The sequence below is a fragment of the Tiliqua scincoides genome, chromosome 1 (genome assembly GCF_035046505.1).
Source record: "Tiliqua scincoides isolate rTilSci1 chromosome 1, rTilSci1.hap2, whole genome shotgun sequence".
In the NCBI taxonomy this organism is placed as follows: Eukaryota; Metazoa; Chordata; class Lepidosauria; order Squamata; family Scincidae; genus Tiliqua; species Tiliqua scincoides.
In genome coordinates, this window is record NC_089821.1 from 311,520,769 (window position 1) to 311,545,672 (window position 24,904).

The window sequence follows — 24,904 nt, forward strand, 5'->3', positions numbered from 1 at the left end:
TTAAGCCACTGCACATAGAACACACTTCTACAGGCCATGTTGATGCTTCTGATGATGAGCATTCAGCACATGAGGTCTGTTTAGCACAGACTTGTGTTGTACCACAGCAGCTATACAAACTTTTGTAGAGCAATTGTGGCATATTATTGTCCTTTTTGGTATTGTATCTTACAAATGGGCTGTAAACGTGAGCAAGCTGCAGAAGGGTTTTTTTGGTCCTGCGATAATAGGGTATAATTTGAAATATTTATTTGCTCAGAACAGCTTTTTTGTTAAATAATTTGAATTCGTGCGCTCATTCCAGTGTTCAGTAGGCATCTTTTGTTGCCGGTATTGAAAGAGTCGGGTAGTGTGGTATATTGAAGTAATTTTTCAGAGGAACAGGGAAGGTTTCTCAGAGTCATGGAGGAAATGGATGTAATTATTAATTTTAGGTATGTTCCAGTTAGTGTAGTTTTGTTACAGATTAACAGAAATACCCTTGCAGTGTCTAAAGGAATTTGTGAAGTCAAGAATGTGCGCAGTAGTTCAGAAATACTAGCGAGAAGACTAGCAGCCACAGAAGCAGAGCAGTTCTTGAGGGGGGAACTTTCTGATGCATAAAAAGAGGTTCTCGAAATAATTTTGAGTATCCTAAAGTTTGTAGAGGTAGGTCTGCTTGCCCTTTTTGGGGGGTCCTTGTAATGGGAGCTGTCCATGGGGTAAGGAGAACCAAAAGTGTGTCATTTATATGTGGTTCATTAAATATTTAAACTCTTGAGAAACCAACCTGGTTAAATCTTCATATGGATTTAAAAGCTCATCTGAGGTTCCTAGGACCAATTTCAGCATTTAGATCATTGCAGAGGAAAGCGTGCAACTTCTTGAACAAGAAAGAAAATTGAAGTGGTTGCATTTTAATGTCGTTTGTGTTTTATTTGCAGCTCTCTCCATCAAATGATTTCTTTCATTCTCCAAAACTAAGAACTTCACAAGGTAAGCCACTTAGTTACAAGATGTGTTTAGCATTCCAGGTATCTTGTGGTCACATTTCAGTGATGCAAGATGGGGCAATGGAGAGGAGTGGTGGACCTGTCCTCACAGCCACTCCCTTTTCTTACCCCCTCACCCCGCCAACTCAGCTCTTCCCATGGTGGAGAGACTCACCTTCCATATGTGGCCTAGCACTTAAATGAGAAGAGACTAAACTGAATCTGAGTCTAGAACTGATTGGTCAATAGAGGTTGCATTATCCAAATTATGACTAGACTTTCAATCTCTTTTTCTCATTTATGAAAGCATCCACGATCTTAAAGCAAAGAGCCTGTGGAAGCTTTGTTTTTTCAATTTAAAATGGGGGTCTTTTAAAACAGGAATGTCTTTATGCTTCAAAAGAAACTTCCTTCCTGCAAAAGGGATTTCCTGGGCATTTTGAATTCATCAGAATTTGGGTAACCCAGTTTTCACAAACTAATCAATTCATCAGGTTCTCAGATCCAGCTTGCTTTCTTTAGTTGTCAAGGTATGGTCTGCTGTGTATTTTTTCTTTAGTATCTCCATTCACAAAAATTCAACTCCTGATAGAAGCAGCCTATATCTTCTTCGTATTAATTGTTCAGATCCTAGGAGGTAACTCTAAAAATGAATTTATAGCATGCCTGTGCGTGTGTATGCATTTACACATGGACACCAGGCATGGCCCTTCCATAAAGCTAAGTGATCAGCAGTGGATTACAGGAGGGGGAAATACTGAGATTCAGGCTGATTCAGGGTGCTCTCCAGCCTGCCACAGATGTGAGTTGCATTGATCCACTTTCTGCCTGCTAAAAGTGAACTGAAAGTGGACCACCTCCTCACCTTGCTCCTGGCACTGATTGTTCAAATGTGAAAATGCAGGACTTCAGGTTTGATTTACAAGGACTGTGCAAGTGAAGGAGGTGCCTAATTTTTTTAATCAAACTGAAAGTCCTGCAGTTCCACAATTGAAGAAATGGTTCCAGCAGCAAGGTAAGAGGCTTTTTTGTGTGCAGAGGTGTCAGCAGCAGATCCAAGGCTGCATCAAATGGCATTGTAGGTTGTGCTGCTTCTGCCTGACCTACACAATGTTTGGGCTTTGATGAGCTGTAGTTACTAGTTCTTTCTTATATATACACACAGACACACGAGCAATTCCTGAAGCAGCCAGCCTATGCACAGGACCAGACTGGAGGTCATTTATATCCTTGTCTCTCAGAGGAGCATGCAGGGGTTATTAGAGAGCATGTATTAGCCAGGGCTGTAGCAGAATATTGCAATCCTGCCTAGCTTCCCTTCCCCCCCACCCCAAATGCTTTCTTGTGAGTATTCTTCCATTGCACATTTGAGCGCTTTCCTTCTTGTTATAACCAGGGTAAGATCAAGCATAAGAAATGGTGACATTGTAGAGGTAGGAGAGTACTTGAAAATCTACATAGAGTTTATTTGGGTATACAGCCTTAATGCTGTGCTCTTACCTCACTTTCAAAAGGCAGTTGTTTACTTTTGCATTAACTTCAGTAGTGAGGAATCTCTTCTCTGACCATATCATCTTAAGAGAAGGCTATACGACTTCTAGTTCTTTCTACTTCAGCCCCATGGTCAGAAAAAGTTTCACCTGTCTTTGCATTTGAGAGCACATGGCCTCGGAGATATCACTGAACTTAGCTGTGTCTGTCTAGAGACGAACAGAAATAATTCTCTAGAGTTCTTGTAATTATTTCTAGATCTTTCAGTAGTAACTGTAAATACAGGCTACTACTCATCCAGGGCTAAATATACAGGTTTGGAAGCTATTTAGTGGTAACTGGACAGTGAAATAAGTAAACTGTTAAATGCAAGTGCAAGGAGGGACTATGTGGAGACTGGCTGCCAATTTATCTGGGGTGAACAGCTTTGGATCTGTAGCAAACATGCAGAGTTTGCTCTTAGAAAGGAATTTTGAATGAAGGGCATATTTTAAATAGGGCGTTTAAAACCCAGTGGTGTCTGAAGAAGCTTGCATGATTGTTGTAATAAGCAAGCAGCCTTCATTGCACTTCGCATCAATAGTGACAAAGATTGTCGGGCAAGACCAGACCTACTTTTTTCCATTGGCAGTGGATTGGAGGACTGGCTTGAGCTTAGGAGGGGTTCAGTGTTCATTTACTATTGTGCCTGATATGAGAGAGAGACAGAGAGTGTGTGTGTGTGTGTGTGTGTGTGTGAGAGAGAGAGAGAGAGAGAGAGAGAGAGAGAGAGAGAGATGATTTGATTTTTTAGTTCTATGTCTTTTTTTTTCTTTAGTGTTTCTCTTATTTGTATTTAGCCTCATCCTGTAGAATTTTTGTGCTTGACTAGGGTTAGAGCTACTTAGGAGCACTTTTAATATACCCCTGCAAAATTTCTCTTTCTCTGCACCCTGCTAGCTGCATTATTCTGCTCTATGCGTATATATAAAACTAGTTATAAGGTTGCCTGGGAGTTCCTGCACATACAGTGCTGGAAGTGTTTGCATGGGGGATTACTTCACATTTTCCAGAGGGAAACATACCTGACTGACCTTTCTTTTTCATTTAAAAGGTTTGATGACCTCTCATCAGCCTCATATTTCGGGAAAATGCAGCCTTTTTGGTTTCTCTCACAGTCGTGAAAAGAGTGGTAGTTTGGATTCTGATTTACAGTTTCTAGGACTGAATAACCATCGGCAAGAGAAAGGTACCTTTGTAAGACTGTGCAATTGTCCTGCAATTGTTCTACTCTAACATGGGCTGGAGTGTAAGCTTATACAGTAGAACCTCCAAAGTTGACCCCCTCTCTATATTGACCACCTCCTTAAGTTGACCTAATTTTCACAGTATGGACAGACACTGTGGGAGACCAACCTCTCTATACTGACCACCTCCGTAAGTTGTATTTTGACCACTTTGACCATTGCACAGAGTTTTAATTTACCCTCTGTAAGTTGCCCACTGAACGCGATACTGTGGGCCTGTGTTTTGTCTAGTTTGTCCCATCTTGGAAAAGCAAGAAGCCACGCAATAAACCCTCCCCTACACCTGCTAGTGTGTGCGCGAAAGGGTTTTTATAGGTGGGCACACTGCACATAGCCGACAGACCTGCACCGGCTGCCGATTGTACCTGGACATGTACCAAGTTGTGAGGGACATGAGGTTGCTTGTGCATAGTGAAGCCACTGTCCTTTCACTTTGGTTCCCATCACCAGTGCATTACTTTACACTTATATTGAAACACAACTGCTATTTTGCTGCCTACTCTCCCCGTTTGGAGAGATCTTTCTGGAGCACTTCACAATCCCTTCTGGTCTTCAACACTCAGAAAAGTTTAGTGTCATCCACAAACTTGTCCACCTCTCTGCTTATCCCTGTTTCCAGGTCATTTATGAAGATGTTGAAAAGCACCAGTCCCAGGACAGATCCTTGAGGCACTCCACTTTCTTCCTCTCCACTTTTTTTGTCAGTTGCCCATTGACACCCACTCTCTGTTTCCTGGTCCTCAACCAGTTCCAAATTCATGAGAGGTCCTGTCCTCTTATTCCCTGACTGTGGAGTTTTCTCAACAACTTTTAGTGAGGGACCGTATCAAATACCTTCTGGCATTTAGTGAATCTGAGGAGACCCAGTGGAGGCTAGGCAGCCTAAGTAAAAAAGTGGGTTTTTTTTAGCTGTTGGGGCTTTGTAACATGCTACATGCTGTGGGCTGGCAAGGTATAGCATTGGTCTGCCTGTCTGCTATGAAACCAAGTATTTTTTTTAACTTACAATTTTTTTTAAGCTTATGAATTTTCAGGGGTTTTTTAAAACAGGGTTTTTTTGTGGGCTGTTTATTCTCTGTCTCTTGATATAGAAATAGATGATATAAACAGTAAGCATCACAAGAGGATCAATTCTCATTGATATTTGCAATAAAACTTTTTTAAAAATCCAATCTAAATAATAACTTGGCCTTGCATTTGTTGTCCTGGGAACTAAACTCGAACGTATTTAAATGCCTTTTCCCCCCGTATGTTGACCACCTCCCTATGTTGACCAACTTTCTTCCAGTCCTTTGGGTGGTCAATTTAAAGAGGTTCTACTGTAGTTTCTACTGCTTATACTACTTATAGTTTCTATAGTTTCTACTAGTTCCATTACCTAAATCATTAGTTCAAGCAGCCTAGTACTGGCAGCAGGTTTCCAAAACCTCACAGAAGTCTTTCCTAGCTCACCTGACACCTTTTAACCAGAGATTAATATTGTATATGCAAAGCACATGCATGATTATTGAGCTGTAGCATTAAGAATAGGTGTCAATATTTCTAAAGCATGTTCAAGTAAAGCTGTTGTTCAATAGATTAAAATCAAAGTCCTCATGTGTAGATGTACAAGCAAATATACCTGTGACCTTTCCTCAACATACAGAGAATACTGGCTTGGATCTACTCCTGATGTGAATGAGAAGGTCTGTACATGTAATTGTGCAGTAAATGATTGAATTGGGGCAGATGGTCTGACTTTGTGTATGTGAGGCCACCTCCTGGAAGGAAGCCATGTTAAGTCATTATTGCAGCAATTGATGTTCTTGGATCAGTGGAGCTACATACTTGGTTAAGCCATTTCTGCCCAACATTGCATATATGCAGCAGGGATCAAATGTGTACACCGTGGGCTGGGCAAAAATGGGTTAAGAAACAAATTGGTTGTATTTTAGGGCTTATCCATCCCACTGGCAGTCAACCCCAAAACATTTTCTCTTTTTAAGGTACCTAACAAACACAGAGGTGTACATTTTGACTATGATCCCTTCTTCCACTCTTTACCTTGTTTCAAAGAGCAGATGCAGAAAGCAATTCCACCCTTTGAGGAAGATTGTCCTCCAGAATCACATGAAATAAGTCAACGTTGCCTTAACCAAAAAATCTGATATCAGCTTTCTTTGTATGCCTCCTGCTTTAAGACCGTTTTCTTTCACTGGTTGTAGTGTGGCTAAATTAAGTGATATTTGGATTTTTGTAAAAGGCACCCTATTCTTATAGCGTTCCAGTCCTGTTACTGACATGCTAAGCTTACAGAACTAAACTGGCCAGCAGGGAGGGGGTGAGACTAATATCAGGGCAGGCACAGGGTAGGCTGTGCTGATTGACCACAGCTAGTTTGCATGTAACAACTACATAAATAAAAACTCTCCAGTCATATCATTGGGGAAATTTTCTATTATTTAAATTTATATAATTTTCTGGAAACTGGAAGAAAAATATATTAGCTTATAAGAAGTTACTAGTCTGTTTCTTTATGCCCTTTTATACATGTATACTCACACACAAAAGTGGAATAGAGCATGTCTTTGTGGGTCGTCTATGAGTAACAGAAAGAGAGATCCTTCTCATGATCTGTTTCTCATGATCCTAAGTAAGCATATGTTTAGTAGAGAGCTCCAAAAGTGGTTAATCTGGTTTTCCAAAAGCAGTTTGATGTGGGGTTCTCTTGTTCAAAGAACAAAAAATCCCATGGGGCATGACATTGAGAATCACATGAAATAGCTCTTTGGAGCCTGACCATAATACAACAGAGGTCAGCTTTAAATAACCACTCTGTACACATGGGAGAGGGGACTAACCACTTTAGAGAAGTTGGAACTTTCAGCTAGTCAATGTGATGCAAAAATCTTGAGCATTGTCATTAGCAACCAAATTTGGCCTGACACTTGAATTTCTGTACGGCTGTGAAAGAACTTCCATCTCCAGTCTACAGTTTTGCCATTGTTCATAAATTCATTGACCAACCACAAAATTACAAAACAGTAAAACACAGTAGTTAAAATAGATTTCAAACCTCAGTGTGTTAAAACCAAAGCCAGGGGATGAAGAGGAGGCTATGTTTGATTTCAAAACCAATAGACTAGGATACAGTGTGCCTAGCAAAGAGGTTCCAGTCAAACTAGCCTCAGGAGCAGTTTCACAATTTGAGGGTCACTGCCAAAGAGATCCTCCTTTCAGTTAACCTCTGTCTATGGGGGCACCCAGAGAATGATGATGATTATAGCTATTGGGTAGGCTGCTTTTGATTTTTAAAACATAGGTGATACATGATTTTTTAAAACAGTAATTTAACCAATTAAGTTGGGGCCTGGTAGGAATTTTTTCTATTATCTGAATTGGCTGTGGATGGCAGTTTTTTCACCTGTCCCAGACTGGCGAGAGAAGGAAGATTAGGTCAGTAGGTTTCATGCATTAAAAATTGGTCGCCGTGTTTAATAAAGTAGCACAAGTTAAACCCAATTGCAGTTTGGTGACTTTGCTGGGGGGTGTGAGCATAAATAGAATGCTAGTTGCAGGGAGGTGGCAGCGAGATGCAAGTATCTTGTTGTCTTGTGTGTGCTCCCTGAAGCATCTGGTGGGTTGCTGTGAGATACAGGAAGCTGGACTAGATGGACCCTGGGCCTGATCCAGCAAGACTGTTCTTATGTTCTTAGTGTTTATTTTTCTAATACAACTTTTTATCCTGACGGTGTGTTTTTCTCCCAATTAGTGTGTGCCAGCCTCAATTTCAGCAACATGTCCCAGCGGATGTTTTGCAGCCCACCTGAGCACGCTCCGCCTCTGCTAAGCTCTCACCCCAGTCAAGGAACTTTCATCCTTCCATCCTACCCTTTCTCATCACCCAGGCACAGTCCAAAGCACACCTCCCCTCCTGGAGAATCACTCAAGAAGTCACAAGATCATGCTGTTAACTTCTCTAATTCCTGGCCGCTTAAGAACTTTGAAGGGCTTCCAAAACCTACTTATCAGAAGAAGTTTTCCAGTTCAGTGGCAGGCGAGGATGCAGGTACAGACCCTTTGATTTTGTGCACTCTCCAGCTATGTGTACCAAGCCTGGTAGTCCTTGACAACATGAAAAGGGGGCAGTATCAGAAATAGCGTGGAGAAATGAGAGGCAAAACATAGCCTGGTGCAGGATGGAAAATTTATGTATAGAAGTATGTCTGTCTGAGCCTCAGTTATCTTCTCTTCAAAGTTATCACAGTTGTGCCATCTTCACAAAGTTTTCATTCTTCTGTAAAAGTTTTAAGTTCTTCTATATTTTTTTGTCAGAGCTCATCAAGCAATAGGACTCTTATGAATTCTTCATCCAACATCAGTTTGATGTGCAGCTTTTTTATAATGATACTTTGGAAGTGTTTCCCAAATGTTTTAGCATCAGGACCCACCTCAAAAAAAGTTTCACTTTACCAGGTGCTCAATCCTCTGTGGCTGTAATGGTGATTGGGCAGCAGTGCTCCCCCCAAATAATAGGTTGTTTAACCCTTAATGCGCATAGCCTAATCTGCCCCATCAGTTTTGTGAACCACCAAAAATTGGATTGTGATCCACTGGTGGGCCATGGACTCACTGTTTGGAAACCACTAATCTATATTAAACTAGTCAGTTCCAAGACACTCTTCTTGGAGTCGATGTTGACTTCATTCTGTACTTTTAAAACAGTGTGAAGGAGCCAGGTGGGCTCTTGAATGTACAGGGTTCTCTTGTAAAGTGATAAACACCTGTGATAGAATGAATGAGGTAGATTCTTAACCAATTCTGATAGCACTTTTGAGTTAGACAGAGCTTCAGTATTCTTAGATACTGAAAGAAAGAGGAGCTTTCAGAAGAAGAGAAAAAGGATGAGAGGTTTCTTCAGGCTTGACCAAGAAGGAGGATGCCACCTCACCTCCATGTATCTCACCTTTCAAACTGGAGTCCCAGGTTACCAGGTCACCCTTGGTGCAGTGGAATTGGGCTCAGCACTGGCAAGAACCGGGCCTGCCACTGAGTCTCTGTGGTTATTCCATTTGGCAGCCTGAAGTTCTGTAGAATTTTGCCTTCGTAAACACACACTCCTGCCAATCATCTGTATGAACTCTCCCCTAGTTTCAAATACAAATAAAATACATGTTAATACCCAAGTACAATTTTGTGTTGCTTATCTTCCACCTGTCAGTGCTTGGGAAACAATGGAGATCTTTCCAAAGTATCATAAAAAAGAAAAGTTGCACATCAAACTGGTGCTGAATGAAAAGTCTTTTGCATCCAGAGGGGTCCCAGGCTTCAGCACTAGCTATCTTTATAATTAAAATTATCCAAGTTTGGAGACCATGTGGTTTCAGAACACAGATAATTTTATTTCTGGTGAATAACACCACTTGTTGTATAGGCAGCACCCTCAGGAGACTGTTCTTGATTGACTTGGGAGTCATGGCAAGATAAGATGAAGAAAGCCATCCTAAGTTTTGTATAACTCAAGCTATGTAGGTCAAAACCAGTGCCTTGGATTATACCAGTGGTCTCCAAACTACGGCTGGGGGCCCACATTCAGCCCACCACAACATTTTATCCTGCAGGAACTTTCTTTTGTTAGAGCATTTGCTAATGTTTGACATTTTTACCCATAATATATCATTTTTCATTTTAAGCATGGCATTGTTTCTTTGTAATTGTCACATTTTGTTCTTATTCATATGCCGATTACAAAAAAGATCTAAGTACAACTTACTCATTCATTTAAATTTCATTCATTCATTTATAAAACTGATTTTTTTGGCCTGTGAAAATGTGTAAAATATACAATGAGTCCCTCGAACTGAAAAGTTTGGAGAACTCTTGAATTATACCAAGGAGACTATATGAATAGGTTGTACTTTTATTTCTCAATACTTCATAAAGTATATTTCCCAAGGGACATATATTTCCTTTGTTCTGAAAATCTTTTCTGTGTATTTCTTAATACAGAGGTGAAACCCCAGGATACCCCTCCAATTCAGCTGAAACCTGCCTTTGTGAGATCTCCTGCTTCACGGAGAGGTCTGAGTGGAACAAAACCAGTGCCTCCGATCCCCAGGGGTATTAGTCCCTTGCCAGATAAAACTGAAGTCAGCTTAATGGGTCAAAAGAACGGGGAGTCGGAAGATATCTGGCTGAATGACAGGAACAAGAAGCTAGCCATTGATCTGTCTGAACTGAACATCAACGAAAAGGAACTAGATGAGGAAGAGGTGGGATTCAATGCAGTTTTACCATTAATGCATGTGCCTGAATCTTCTTTTTAAATGTTTCTTTTACGGACTTCCGACAGGGCAGGTTTACATGGTCAAAATGGGTTTGTTTTCACTCTCTGTATGTCTTATGGACTTTTGATCATTTGCATTGGAAAACAGAACTTACCTGCTACCATCTTCAAGCATTTTTGTTGCCTAAAATCCTCTGTGGATGTTTGCAGCCTTTTTGTCACTGGCTGCTGCTGTGTTTCTTTTGCAAATTCTTGGTGAATGTTTAAACACTTCTTTCCTCCTTGCAGCACCCAGTCGCTGATGTGTCTCTCCTCTTTAGATGCAGAGTTCTCTTCGGTCTCTGCGTAATAGCGCAGCAAAGAAGAGAGCCAAGCTAAATGGCAGCACTTCCGATCTAGAAAGCCCGGACTCTGTGCTGAAACTTGATCTGACTTCGGAGTCTCCTTCTTGCTTGTCCTCCCCAAGCACCAGTTCCTACAGCGAAAGTGGAGTTTACAGCCAGGAGTCTGCAGCATCCCCGCTATTGGCAGCCCCTCAAGGGATGCGAACAATGTGAGTTCTGATCATAGCCCAAGAATGAAATCCACAGCTCTCTCAAGCTTGGTGGGGAGGGAATGTCCACATATCCTTTAGGCCAGCTTGGTGGTGTTTGTGTTGATGTGGCTGAACATACTTAAGGAAAATACAGTCATTTTTTGTTGGTTGAATTATGGGATGAGATCGGCCAGCCCACCCTGCCTCACCAGACCCATTTCAGCAGTTCTTGTGTTAACCTCTTTCCACTGTTCCAGGCTTCTTTCAGAGATGACCTGGAATCCATTATTTGGTGGCTTTGTAGCCTTGGAAAGTCTGTTGCAGTTTATATTTAGTAACCTTCATAATCCAAATAGTGTGTGGTCTGTGTGGGTGCATCCTTTATTTTTTTTTTTAAATGCCTGGTGGCAGAACGTGTCTTGTCTCCTGATGAAAGTAGGTGGGTGACTGAGAGGATATTATATCAGTGCATTGGAATTTACACCAGTTTGCTATAGCCTTCTAGGCACAAGTTGAAGAACTAGCTCTTATTTACAGAGTAATCCTATACATGTCTGCTCAGAAGTAAGTTCTAGCATGTTCATTGTGACTTTATCCCAGGAAAGTATGTATAGGATTGTAGCCTGTGACACCTAAATGAGTTGAATGCATTTGTACCTTAAGGAATAGCCACCTTCCCCTGTTCCATTTGCACTCTCTGGGAGACTCGCCTTGATCCTGGTGTCTCTGCCAGGTATGTAGAGCTGCTCTTTGAGACACTTGTGTACAGAAGGGAACTCCCACTTGAAGAGATGCTTCATCTTGGGCTTCCTGAGGGGAGAAGCCCTGTGTTCTGTACTTGGTGAGCTAAGATCATTCAAGAGGTCATCTGGGAGAATAAAAAGTATTGAAATTGAAGCCTCTTGCTCAAGGCAACAATGTGTTAAGTAAAATGCTTTCTGTAATGACAGGTCAGACATCTTTCCTCTGCATGGAGGCAACTCTCGACCAACAAAACTCTCACCAGCGCAGAATCAAGGACCAACTGTTGTGGAACAGAGTTCCAGCACAGGTATTCCACTGAATGCATAGGGATAGGTTAGGCTTAATGAAGGCAATGCCACTTCACCTCTTGTAGTGTCCCTGGTGCTCTGGTACTTCCTGTTGTGGATTTGACTGATTAAGTGGCTGTGAAGCCAGCAGCCGTAGAACTTTCTTATGCTGGTATTTCTCAGGAGGAAGTCTCGGTAGAGATGCTTCCAGCAACCCTTAATATTTAGATATGAGGGCATGGCTATGTCTTTTCCCACTCCAACAGATACAATTAATCTCTGCTTCTTTGTTAGGTGTAGAAGGGCAGCTTGTGAAGTGGGACTCAAAGAGCCCAGGCCTATGCATGTCTACTCAGAAGTAAGCCTCATTATAGTTAATGGGGCTTACTCTCTGTGGTTAGGATTACAGCCTAGAACTAAGTATTCAGAGTGCCTTTGAAATATTAATGTACATGGCCTCTTCACCCTTGCACTGACTCTGTTGAGTACACAGAAGCACCGCTGCTCCAGAGACCCAAGGTCAGTCAGTTATTTTCGGTAAATAACGAGGCACAGACACAGCAGTGCACCACCACCGGATGTCCTTTTACTGAAGTATGTACAAAGTGTACAGTACTGGGGCAGCACAGCAAAGCAAAACAGCAAAGATAGAACGTGCCACAATCTCCGATCACCAACTCCACCAGCGTAGCTTTCCGCAGACACTCCACATAACATTTCCCACACAGCAGCATGTACAGGCTCCAATATATACTGGCACTGGCCAATGGGAAGCAGGGTATGATCTGGTGACAGTATGACTCACAGTCTTGTGACATGGTATTGCAGGCTATTGCATCATCCATACTGTGCCCTGTGGCATCAGCCAATCTCATGATGCAACAGGACTACACTGTATGCACACAGGCCAAGACATCAGGGCCTCGCCTTGCCCTATCCAGCCTGTAAATTCCTATAGGCCTGGGGCACATATCACAACAGATTCACATGAGGATGCTCTGTGGAGGAGAAAGCAATAGGGGAAAGTGGAACATTGGCGTGATTTCGTCTAAATTAGGGGGAATCTGCCTCTTGAGTTGTGACCCTGCATCAAAGGGGCAAATTGGCTTTTCTGTCCAATGACAAAGCCAGTGTGTTCTGTGGCACCAGAGACAGACCTGGGGGAGGAACTTTGCTTCTGTGTACTTCTCTGAAACATGTCACAAGGTGGAGTGTGAAAGATTCTGGGTTTTTAGTCAAGATCACCCTCCTGGACAGTGTCTTCTGCCAAGTCTGACTCAGCATCCTGCACTGTCTGCTTTATGATTGGCTGGCTTAAGTATAAAAAGATCCAGGTACTAGTAAGCAAGAGCGTTATGATGGGGGGGACGTGGACGCTGCTGGCTGGTGTTTCCATTCTTTTCCATCTCAATTCAGGGAAGATGCTGCCCATCCATTTTGCTGAAACTTCCAGTTTTCAAGGAATTTAAATATCTAAGTAATGTAGGCCCTTCTCAGCATACCCTGGAAACTGCCGCAGAAATGTTGGGCATTTATTCCATATGTGCCATCTGGATAGTGTTTCTGTGGAAGGACTTTTGACCTCTAAGACACTTGGTTAATAGATTTTTCTTGATGAACTCAGCTGTGACTTTAAGCCAAAAACAGGGAATTCATTTTGTTCCCTTCAGATAGCTGCTGTTAATGGGAGAGGAAGAAAAGGAGGTCCTGATTCCTTTGATTTGTCTAATGGCTCTCTTGCAGAGCAGTATGTTCTCTTTGCCCTTCTTCTTGGGCTAAAGTAGGGAAGATCATCTATCAAGGACTTTGTCCTCACTTAATCTTTCCAGCCTAGCTATGTACACTACATTCCATGCAAGAATATATTAGAGCCCTTTGTCTCTCTTGGCTCTGTAGAACAGGTATTGATGTTTGAATCTATCTGTAAAATGAATATAATAGTGACTCTCATAGAGTTGCTGCAGAGTTTGTCAATCAGTATGATCGTTTTAGCAAGGCCTGCCAAGATTTTGGACTGATGATCAGCCTAAAGAAAACACAGGTCATGGTTCAGGATGTGGACTCACCTCCCTGCATTACAATCTCTGAGCATGAACTGGAGGTTGTCCATGACTTTGTGTACCTTAGCTCAACGATCTCCGACACTCTTTCTCTCGATACTGAGCTAAACAAACGCATCGGTAAAGCAGCTACCACGTTTTCCAGACTCACAAAGAGAGTCTGGTCCAACAAGAAGCTGACGGAACATACTAAGATCCAGGTCTACAGAGCTTGTGTCCTGAGTACACTTCTGTACTGCAGCGAGTCATGGACTCTCCGCTCACAACAGGAGAGGAAACTGAACGCTTTCCACATGCGCTGCCTCTGACGCATCCTCGGCATCACCTGGCAGGACAAAGTTCCTAACAACACAGTCCTGGAACATGCTGGAATCCCTAGCATGTACGCACTACTGAAACAGAGACGCCTGCGTTGGCTCGGTCATGTTGTGAGAATGGATGATGGCCGGATCCCAAAGGATCTCCTCTATGGAGAACTCGTGCAAGGAAAGCGCCCTACAGGTAGACCACAGCTGCGATACAAGGACATCTGCAAGAGGGATCTGAAGGCCTTAAGGATGGACCTCAACAAGTGGGAAACCCTGGCCTCTGAGCGGCCTGCTTGGAGGCAGGCTGTGCAGCATGGCCTTTCCCAGTTTGAAGAGACACTTTGCCAACAGTCTGAGGCAAAGAGGCAAAGAAGGAAGGCCCATAGCCAGGGAGACAGACCAGGGACAGACTACATTTGCTCCCGGTGTGGAAGGGATTGTCACTCCCGGATTGGCCTTTTCAGCCACACTAGACGCTGTTCCAGAACCACCATTCAGAGCGCGATACCATAGTCTTTCAAGACTGAAGGTTGCCAATGCCAATGCGTTCTTGTCATAAACAAAGGGGTTTTTTGGGGTGCTTAGGGTTCTTGGTTTTCGAACCCCAAAGCCCTCAAGGCCCTTTGCTCAGTAGTACTGCCACCACCCTGTATGTGCCAGTGCCTCAGTCCAGGGACACTGAGACCCTCTAGGCTTATTACTATCTCTTGCAGGCACTGAGCTCTTTCTCCAATTAAAGCCTCAGTCCTCAAGTTACTAGACCTCAATGAGCACTTGGTTGCTTGATGAATGGCTAGGCAGAATTCTCAACCTTTGTCCCCAACAGACATTGAAACAACTTAGTAAGAGATATTTGAATTCATTAAGTACATAAGGTTACACACTCTACAATAAGGCAGCAAATGCTAGAGGCATAAACATCTAGGAAACATATCAGCATTAAAATAATAAAGCTAGCTGGCCATCTCTATTAATCCCTATCTCTCACCTGGGTCAGTTACTCTTGTAGACCTCTTAGCTCCAGGGATACCTATGAGGCCAGGTACCCATGATTGACAATGGAGCTCACACACATGCAGGATGTTGCACTCAAAACTCTGTCCAAGAAGGAACCCACATAACCCTTGGGCACTCATTATACTTCTTATGCTAATAGTACTGAGGTGACTTCATACTATTTAGACTGTCCAATCAGAACCCTTGAGGAACCCTTCTGGAAGTTGGCCTGGTTGCTAACCCCTCTTAGTTTTTTACCCCTCCCAACTGGAGATCCACAGCTGCACTCCATCATGCTTGATCAGGCGCCTCTCTGTCTGCTAAGGAGCTAAACATTCCAATGGGTTATAATTCTTGTTGTCTGTCCTTTCTGGCCAGCAAAGGAGAGACAACAATCCTTTTGTTTATTTACTCACATTCTTGCAGCTGGGAACTGCTAGCAACTTCTCAGTTACACTGTCTTAGTTTGGTTCAGGCTTCACATGCTAACCTAGGCCTAACGTACTTATTTATGACAGTTCTGTGAGCAATTTGTGCACACAGAATTCTATGGCCAACTTTGGCATTTGCAATCCTAAGACACTTGTTAATGATACTCATGGAGAAATTTATTGTGGATTTTTCCTTTAGGGATAGTGTTTCTGGAAAAAGCAACATCCAGCGTGAACATTAGTGGCCAGCGACTGAGCTGTGGAAATGGCTCGGGAGATTATGAAGATGATAGACAGAAGTTTGCATCACCTGCCATCCTTAAAGGGCAGAACAAAGAGTACCAGAGGCACTGCAAATCCACAAAAGGTGAGTGAATGCCATGAAATGGAGCCCAGAAAATGAGAACTTCTTGCAGGTAGAAGTAGTGAGTTTCTGTCTCTTTCTGTGGTTTGGCGGCTTTACCTCCCTTTCAGGTGCTTTTCCTTTCCTTTCTCTCATTGCTGGGTGCATTGCAACCTAACTGACAGTGTATAGTGATATCTGTGCTCATATGCAGCATGTTTCACCTTTCTATTTTAAAGTTAATCTGGCAGAATCTCCGCAGCGAGTGGGAAAGGGGACAGGATCAGAACTCTGCTGGATTTTCATGGTTGCCCAGTGCTCCATGTGAGCAATGGCTTCATGGTCCATATGACGTTTTGGAATACGTTCCACAATGAACTTAATAAGAGAGTTCTTTTGTGCGTAGAGCTCTGTGAAGTTACATTGTAATCTCTGTGGTATGATAGAATTGATCTGTTGACATAGCTGTAAATCAAGCAAAAAAAAAAAAGACTTCATAATGTCATGAATCTTTTTTCTTTCAGGGTTTCAGGGGCCCACATCAAGTTTACAGCAGCTAACTAGTTTAGACTTTATTTCACCAAGTGCCTTGTCTGAAGACTCTGTAGTTATTGTTGGAAAAGGTATGTCTAACAACAGTTCGCTGTGTGATTTTTCTCCTACTTTGCACCTATGTTTACTTACCTCACCAGGAAATTACCGAAAGGAGGAAGTACTTGCCTTGGTAGAGAGGACAAGTTAAAGTTCTTGCCCAGTTTTTAGATGATTTTTTCCCAGCAGTTCTAGACTTGTAGACTAGTGACTTGTGCAGGCAGAAAATCTAACCAGCTTCCCATGCAGAGAGACAGACCATTTTTTCCGTCTAGCCACCTATTGTCCAGTCTGACTGACAGCAACTTTTCAAGGCCATGAACAGCTTGGAGGTGTGGGAGGCAGGTATTGTCCCTTGTTGTAGTGCTGAGCTTTGAAGCACACAGCAGAACTATGGTGCAGATCTCTGTCCTTCCTCCTCAGCTTGACAGCTGATGGAACTCTTGTTCAGTGACCAAAAAAAGCTCCAGCCTTTCTCCCAGACTGCAGAGGCACTTGAGGCACCTTATACGGTGGTGGGCAACTAGGTCCTGGCACCAGGTTTAGAACAGGAGGGAGGGAGTGGGTGGACTGTCACTGCAATCCCCAAGGCCCTCTGCAGCCTAGTGCAGCTATGTAAACACTGTCCACTGACCTTATGCCAGAGGTCAGGGACCAACAGGCCAATTTTATAGGTGTGCTTGGAAGTAAGCTGTGCATGTTCGGTAGAATTTATTCAGAAGTGACTGTGGATAAATATTCCAGTGAAGCTGTCCAATGCACGTTTGTCTGAGAGGAAGTCTCATTGAACACACTTCTGAATTAACATAGAATTGCACTGGAATCAAGAGATAGTGTCATAAGAACATAAGAACAGCCCCACTGGATCAGGCCAGAGGCCCATCTAGTCCAGCTTCCTGTATCTCACAGCAGCCCACCAAATGCCCCAGGGAGCAAACCAGATAACAAGAGACCTGCATCCTGGTGCCCTCCCTTGCATATGACATTCTGACATAGCCAGTTTCTAAAATCAGGAGGTTGCACATACACATCATGGCTTGTACCCCATAATGGATTTTTCCTCCAGAAACTTGCCCAATCCCCTTTTAAAGGCATCCAGGCCAGATGCCGTCACCACATCCTGTGGCAAGGAGTTCCACAGACCGACCACACGCTGAGTAAAGAAATATTTTCTTTTGTCTGTCCTAACCCTCCCAGCACTCAATTTTAGTGGATGTCCCCTGGTTCTGGTATTATGTGAGAGTGTAAAGAGCATCTCTCTATCCACTGTATCCTTCCCATGCATAATTTTGTATGTCTCAATCATGTCCCCCCTCAGGCGCCTGTAGCCTTTTCTCATAAAGAAGATGCCCCAGCCCAGTAATCATCTTATCATGTCCAGGACATCATCATGTCCTGTCAACTGCACATTTTGGTTTGGCTTGGCAACAAAGGCTGTTCAAAATGCATAGACCCCTAGTGAGAAAAATAAAGGCCTTGCCTAATAATGTTACTGTTGCATCCCCTGCTGGCCCAGATCCCGTACATACTTGTGTGCAAGGATTACAGTGTTTAATGAGTTTGCTCTTTCATGTTAACCCAATACTCCTTGGATTTTAGGAGTGTTTGGAAGTCCACCTTCGGCACCCCTAGCATATGGCCAATCCATAATATTCTCCATGGAGAATGGAGATGCACCTTCTCTCAAGCAAAGTATGGAACCTCTTTCTGGGATTTATGGGAGAGCCGTCCAGCAGCAGAGTTCTGCACTGCACCTTGACCTGGAGAATGAAAGAGATGTAAGAATGGAAAATGTATCGTTTTTGGTGGAGGGTGGCTCAGCCGCAAAAAGCTTTCCATACATGCACATGATACAGGGCATCCGTGTAGAGCAGTTGCTGCATCTGCAAAGTTTTTATCTATAACAGGGGTGTCAAACTTGTTTCATACCGAGGGCTGAATAGCATTCATGATGCCTGTTGAGGGCCAAAAGTGATGTCATTAGGCAGGAAGTAATGTCATTAAACAGGTCATAACCAAAAAAAAGCACTTTTTCTCACTTAGGAACTCATTAGCTGCAAATAACAGAAGAGGAAAATATGCAAATCTTGATCAAATTTAAAGATATGGGGAAAGCCCAATTTCATGTGAGCTGCACTTTCAAAAGTAACAGCACTGCTCAGCAGCTGAGAGCCTGAGGGCCAGGTAAAAAGCTTCTGTGGCCCGCTTCTGGTCCCTGGGCCTTATGTTTGACACCCCTGTTTGATAACACAGCCCTACAAAGCTGAGGGTCAGAAAAGTTTTTCCCAAGCTTTATGGTGGTTTGATATGAATTTGGGGTGCCGATTCCAAAAATTGCATCCGTTTTGCCCTATCGTGTCTAGTTTTGGAGATATAGTATAGCCTCATTAGTGAATGGTTCAAGCAGCTTCCTCATGAGGAAGTATGTATATAATAGTATATATCAAAATAGTATATATGTATATATATATATATGACATATATATATCAAAATAGTATGTTTTACTATTCTGTGCAGGTGAAAGTTGCCTTATCCAAATCTGCTCGAGAGAAGATGAGACAGAAGAAGAAAGAAGAAAAGGAGCATCAGGACGTTAGGGATTTTGAAAGGAAGGAAGCAAACCCTTGGGAACTGCTTAAACTTAATGAATCGGACAAGATGATAACAGAAAGTAATAATCCATGTTTCACTCATGGTCTCTTAGTGCAGTTTCCACAGTGGATCTTGACTGACTTTCTTCCCCTTCTCAGCTGTACCCTCTTGCTGTGTATCACATGCCATTCCCATAAGAGTGGCTGCGGGGGGGGGGGGGGGTGGTCACCTGAGATGGGAAACTGGTGACCTTCGGGTTCTGATTAAAGATTGTGAGACCTTTAATATCAGAACTGATTCTTCTTACTTTTTCCATTTTTCTTTATTTGTGAAAACAAAAAAGAGGCATCAAGGATAGTTAAAATTCTATAGTTCTATAAAAAAGCATGGAGCTCTGTTCCTTTATCAAAATGTGCTTTGTGCCATTCCATCTGAACAAATTTTGGTTCTCTTGTTTGTCATAAAACCTGTTGCTACGTACAAAGATTTAAGAAAAAAAGATAGACTTTGTCTGCAGGCTTACAGTTTAATTTTTAGAGTTGTGTTAATAACCCAAATGTTCTTTGCCTTTAGGAAACGGTGCTTTCAGTCCTCTGTTGAAAAGAACACCAAGTGTAAAAAGAATGCAGTCTTCGGTCTTGCTAGAATCAGGTAAAGATCTAATAAAATTTTGCTGCCTAATTGTAAAAATGTTGTGGTAAAATGTAGCAGCCTCCCCACAGATCTCCGTATTGACAGTGTCACAGTGAGGGAGAAGGGACAAAGGACAAAAGGGTGCAACCCAGAGATAATGGGTGCATGAGCTCTGGCAGTGGCGGAGAATCTCAGAGTAGGTTTTTTTCCTCTATCCACTCCCAAAGCCACATGCTTGTCCTGTCATGTTATTGTTTTCTGCACACTACAAAAGTTATTTGGTCATTTTTGGATGACGAAATTGATGATCTCTCAGGTGAAATGTCTCTGGGTCCACGAATGCAGTTCAAGGATCGGACGCTGTTGGTCATGCACAGTCCAGAGATAATGGAGCCATCAGAATTGAGACCCTTCCCCAAACCTGAAATTGCACTCTTGGAAGCTCTGCAGTATCTTGCTGATGATGCCTGGTATGTATCACAAGCCTGTCTCTCTCTGTCTCCCTCTCTCTCTCTTTCAGATGTTTATGACACTCTCAAGAGGAAAACACCTGGCTTGGGTCAGTGTCAGAGATTTAAGGCAAAAAGTTTATTTCTCAACAACTGCAGCTAGACTAAGAACCCAGTCCTATCCAATATTCTAGTGACAGTGTAGCCGTGCCCTTGGGGCATGCGCTGCATCCTTTGGTGGGGAGGCACACAGAGGCCTCCTCAAGGTATGGGAACATTTGTTCCCTTAACTCAGGGCTGCATTACAGCTACAGTGATGCTAGAAAGTTGGATAGGATTGGGCCCTCAGGGAGTAGTGCAGTTTTTTGTGTTAACTGTCCTAAAACCACACTTTTTACTAGCAGTTCTTGTCTTGTAATTTGTCTGTCATTGACACAGTTTGTCTGTCATCCTTGATGAATGGATGTGGCCTCTCAGCTTGCATTTGTTCGTTTGTTTTTGGTGTGGCTGAGTGGATTGTCAGCTATGAACTACTCACACATCTTGTCTTTTGTTATGTGTTAAACACAGGGAGAAGAAAATTGAAGGCCTGAACTCCATCCGGTGCCTTTCTGCCTATCACCCTGATGCATTGTCTGCAAAGCTGCATGAAACCACCCTGGCCGTTGTTCAGGAGGTCAATTTAAGATTTATTTTTTTCTAAATTTCAAATTGTGGCTTTAGGATTTTGAGTGGCGTGTCTTAGCCATGTGGTAGTGCAACCAGCTGCTCTGTTCCTGTGTTCAGTACCTTTTGGATTCTGTTACCTGCTTCATTTTTTACCTTTAGCATGTGCCTTATCTAAAGGTTTTGCTATTTTTGAAGCTGGCAGTTTTCACAACTTAACCTGGTAGCATGCAGGACAGCCAACAGAGTGGAAACTATTCAAGTTGAATTTGGCTTGTCCATCTTTTTATGTACAGTATATGAATTAATTGGGTGTTATCAAGGATCCAGGTTAAAGGTCTAATCTTGGGACTTTCTGGCCTACCAGTCCTAAGAAGAGCTATCTGGAAATCAGTCCTGCTTATTTTGGTGGTATTTTCTACCAAATAAGAGGGCATAGGGTGGCTGAAATCATGTGTACACTTACATGATAGCAGATTCTTCCAGGTATCCTAGTACATCTTCTGCATATGCTCAGGATTGGACTGCAAGTGACTTTAAGCACTAGAAGCTGTAGGATCAATCTCCCTACAAAACCCACTTGCTTGGTAGCACCATAAGCACCCAACTAGTATATTGTTATCAGTGCCTTACTTCCACCTATTTGTGAGATGGGCTGAAAGGGAAGTTAACCAAAGGATATGTAAACAGTGTGTTCTTTTATTTATTAGGTTTTCAGCTGTTAACCTTTTTTTCTCATCATATTTATACATATTTATACCACCTTCCCTCTAAGTAATGTAAAAGTTCTAGAGACAAAAATTCAAAGGGCAAAATTCTGCTGAGTGTTGCTGATTCAGGTCTTTCCTGTGTGCAGGTGAAGAATTTGCGCTCGGTCGTTTCCCGAGCTGCAGTGATTTGTTTAGGAGACTTGTTTAACTACCTGAAAAAAAACATGGACCAGGAACTAGATAACACGGTAAAAGTCCTTCTGCACAAGGCTGGGGAATCGAACACATTCATCAGGGAAGATGTTGACAAGGCGCTGAAGGCAATGGTTAATAACGTGACATCAGCACGTGCGCTGTCATCTCTCATCAATGGAGGCCAAAGGTAATGCTTCTAGAGATTTGGCAGAGAGGCTTCTTGAGTGCTCTTGCCTCACAGAGGTTATAATGGGACAAGCAGACCTCTCAGCAAACCTGGGCCATAGCCAAATTGTGAGCCAACTGCTCACCTGAGAACATTTTTGCTTTGCAGTGTTATCTGGCATGGCCCACTGACATTCACAGACTAATAGAATGTTATAGTTGAAAGTGATCTTGAATGTCATCATGTCCTGCCCTCTGCTCAGTATAGGCATGTGCAATAACATCCTGTTTGCTTGAAAAGCTCCAGAGGGAGAGCCAACAACTGCACCTGGCGGGCTGTTCCAGTTCCAGGTAGCTCTCACACTTTGGAAGTTCTTCCTCATATCTGGTCTAAATCTACTTCCCTGTAGTTTCAACCCATTAGTTTGAATCCTGCCCTCAAGAGCCCCAAAGAGAAAGTCCTTGAAGGCCTGTCATGCAGAAGGGGAGGACTTGGTCTCTATATTCCTGAGGACAGGATTAGAACTAATGGTTTGAAACTACAGAGAAGTAAATTTAGAGAGTTGCTGCCTTTCATTTCTGACCCCCTACATTTCTTTTCCACCTTTGAAGACTTCTTCCTCTGAGTGACTAGTTGAATATCCAGCCGGGCACTGGAGCTAAAGGCAAGCTAGTAGTGAAGCAGGGCTGTCTGTCTATCACCATCACCCTCCACTGATCAGCCATAACAGTTCGGACTAGAGAACAGATCTGCTGTAGCAAAAAGTGACCTTGGAGCAAATGGTTAGGCTCCCAAATCCTTCTCCAAGGAGTGGAAATGCTGGGGGAAGGGGATAGAGGGACAAGCCTTGTTTATTACCCACAGTGGAAGAACTCATGCCAGACTTGTACAGGACACATAGGTGAAAGAAGGACTGTTTATTTGTATGTGGCTCAAGATGAAGCATCCAACATTTATAAATGCTACACAAAGAGGAATATTGGAGGGGTTGTGAGTGTGTAAGGATTAGAAAATGCTTTCAGGTTCATTGTTTTTGGCAAGATAATCATCCACTGTCCTCCTTTGAATTACTTTTTTATTTTCACTAGTCATTTGAACACAGCAGTTAGACGATGCACAGCCCAGCACTTATCAGATGTTGTGGAGCACATGGGACCAGGGCGCATATTGTCTGGAATTAAGGATGTCACCGACAAGATTTTGTCTGCTGTAGCCAAATTTGTCCAAGATGGCTCACAAGAAACAAGGTCAGGAAATACAGAGCAAGGGGCTATCAGAGTCTTGAAACTAAAGTGAGCTAAGGCTTCTTAAGTTTTCAGAAGCATTGAAGAATCTCCAAATCCTAACTTTCTAGCCTCATCCTTGAAGTAATAGGAAGATGCATTAATTAACAATAACTGAAGGGCTAGTGAGGAAGAGGGAAGAAGTCCAAGTGGCCTCTTCTTCAGCTCTAAATATTTTTAATCTTTTATATGGAGCCTTTTCAAATACTGGTGGATTTTTCCCATTTGAAGCAGATTCAGAAAAACATGCCATGTAGATGTCCCGTTTTTCTTTCAATTACAGTTTGTGACCTTCAACCTCCTATTTAACATGGGTTTACTACTTACTAAAAATAATATTGCCACATCAGGGAAGTGACTAGAATCTCTGATTCAAGGCATAGTTCTGGTGGTGATGCTGGTTATGGCTGCTCTTTATTCCCTTCTTCGGTTAAAACAAAAGAGGGAGTGAGAGAGCGAAACCACCGTTTTGTGCAAAAACCTGCAGTGGCATATGCAGAGTCTGTTGCCTTGTGTGTATGAAGGCCTTTCTGCAGTTTTGGTTCCTTGGTCCCTTGCAATCATGGGTTCAGCTCTTAAATAAATGTGATAATAGACAACGTGGTGGTTAGGCTGCTGCCTGCCCGACAGCGTGTGGGCAATAAGAAGTAACTTTTCTCTTTCTTTGCCAAATGTTGCAAAAGAAACATTTTGCCAAAAATCATTATTTAGATTCCAACAGGGCTATATATGCCTGCAGACATACAAAGGATGCTAATAGGCTGCTGCTGTTCCTATTTAATGGGTGGACAGCTGGGAGTATCTGTGGAGGAAAGAGAGTGACAGAGAAATGACTTGCATTTGTTGAGCGTGTGGTTGTGCTTTGGTTTCCTTGGCCAGGCTCCAGCTTTCTTTTTACAACTTCTCTCTGCAATTAGAAAGCTTTCTAAAGATTTCAGGCTAATAGTTGTGCAGGAATCTTGATCTGGTAGAAATGAATCAAGTTACCTTCATGAGAGTTGATTGTTGGTGATTGCAGGTACTATGGTCGGAAGATGCTCTTCACTCTGATGACACATGCAGATTTTGACAAGATGCTTGAAAAGTATGTGCTGCCGAAGGACTTGCCTTATGTTAAAGAGACTGTCAACAGTTTGCGCCAGAAGGTACACCATAGCATTGTCTTAGAATGTAATGTTTGTAAAAATATGAAGCAGGGAGACTGGTTGGATTTGAGATGCTGTGATGAACTAGACGCCGCTGCTAAGGCTTCGTCAGCTTGATGTTAAAACTGGCTTCTGTTTTAAAAGAGCCAAACTTTTATTTTGGAAGGCGGTCAATAAATGTAACTAAGATGCGTAGGCTAGCTTTGCTGTTGTCTAGACCCGGGATATCAAACATGTTTTATACAGAGGGCTGAAGTTAGCATTCATGGTGCTTACAGAGGACTGGAAGTGACATCATTAAGCAGAAAGTGAAATCATTAAGCAGATGATGACCAGAAATAAGCACTTTGTTCTCACATAGAAACTCATTAGCTGTAAATGACAGGAGAGAAAATGTGCAAATCTTGTTCATATTGTCAAGATATGAGTGAGTCCAGTTATCAACCTGGGAGAACCCAAGTATAATGGGGGATGGATAAATGGCTTCCGGGGGCTATATTCGACCTGTGAGCCTTATGTTTGACATCCCTGGCCTAGGCAGTAAAACTTAGCTTTTCCTGTTGTCCATCCTACCTATTTCCCATTCGCCTTATGCATTCATAAATAGAGGGAATTAGTTCTGCCAACAGGTCAAATTTTATGTAACTAATTTGAATTTAGGTGGGCAATGAGAAAGCTCTTCAACACCGAGTTTCTCTAATCGGCTATTTGGAAATCTCTTGCATTCTTGGTTTTGTAATATAATCATTAGTCTGA

At 42.6% G+C, this 24,904-nt stretch overlaps 1 protein-coding gene across 1 annotated transcript in view; it reads left to right on the forward strand.

Annotated features, from left to right (window-relative positions):
* The window catches only part of TOGARAM1 (TOG array regulator of axonemal microtubules 1), a 38,288-nt gene that overhangs the window by 6,008 nt on the left and 7,376 nt on the right, over window positions 1-24,904 (forward strand). Inside the window, exons 2-17 of the mRNA XM_066624427.1 lie at window positions 924-975; window positions 3,556-3,690; window positions 7,500-7,796; window positions 9,737-9,999; window positions 10,334-10,566; window positions 11,499-11,599; window positions 15,574-15,741; window positions 16,242-16,340; window positions 17,908-18,086; window positions 18,827-18,980; window positions 19,475-19,552; window positions 19,851-20,004; window positions 20,554-20,659; window positions 21,506-21,741; window positions 22,809-22,967; window positions 24,022-24,148. Of these exons, the coding sequence (XP_066480524.1) occupies window positions 924-975; window positions 3,556-3,690; window positions 7,500-7,796; window positions 9,737-9,999; window positions 10,334-10,566; window positions 11,499-11,599; window positions 15,574-15,741; window positions 16,242-16,340; window positions 17,908-18,086; window positions 18,827-18,980; window positions 19,475-19,552; window positions 19,851-20,004; window positions 20,554-20,659; window positions 21,506-21,741; window positions 22,809-22,967; window positions 24,022-24,148 (2,541 nt within the window). The remainder of the gene's footprint in view (window positions 1-923; window positions 976-3,555; window positions 3,691-7,499; window positions 7,797-9,736; window positions 10,000-10,333; window positions 10,567-11,498; window positions 11,600-15,573; window positions 15,742-16,241; window positions 16,341-17,907; window positions 18,087-18,826; window positions 18,981-19,474; window positions 19,553-19,850; window positions 20,005-20,553; window positions 20,660-21,505; window positions 21,742-22,808; window positions 22,968-24,021; window positions 24,149-24,904) is intronic.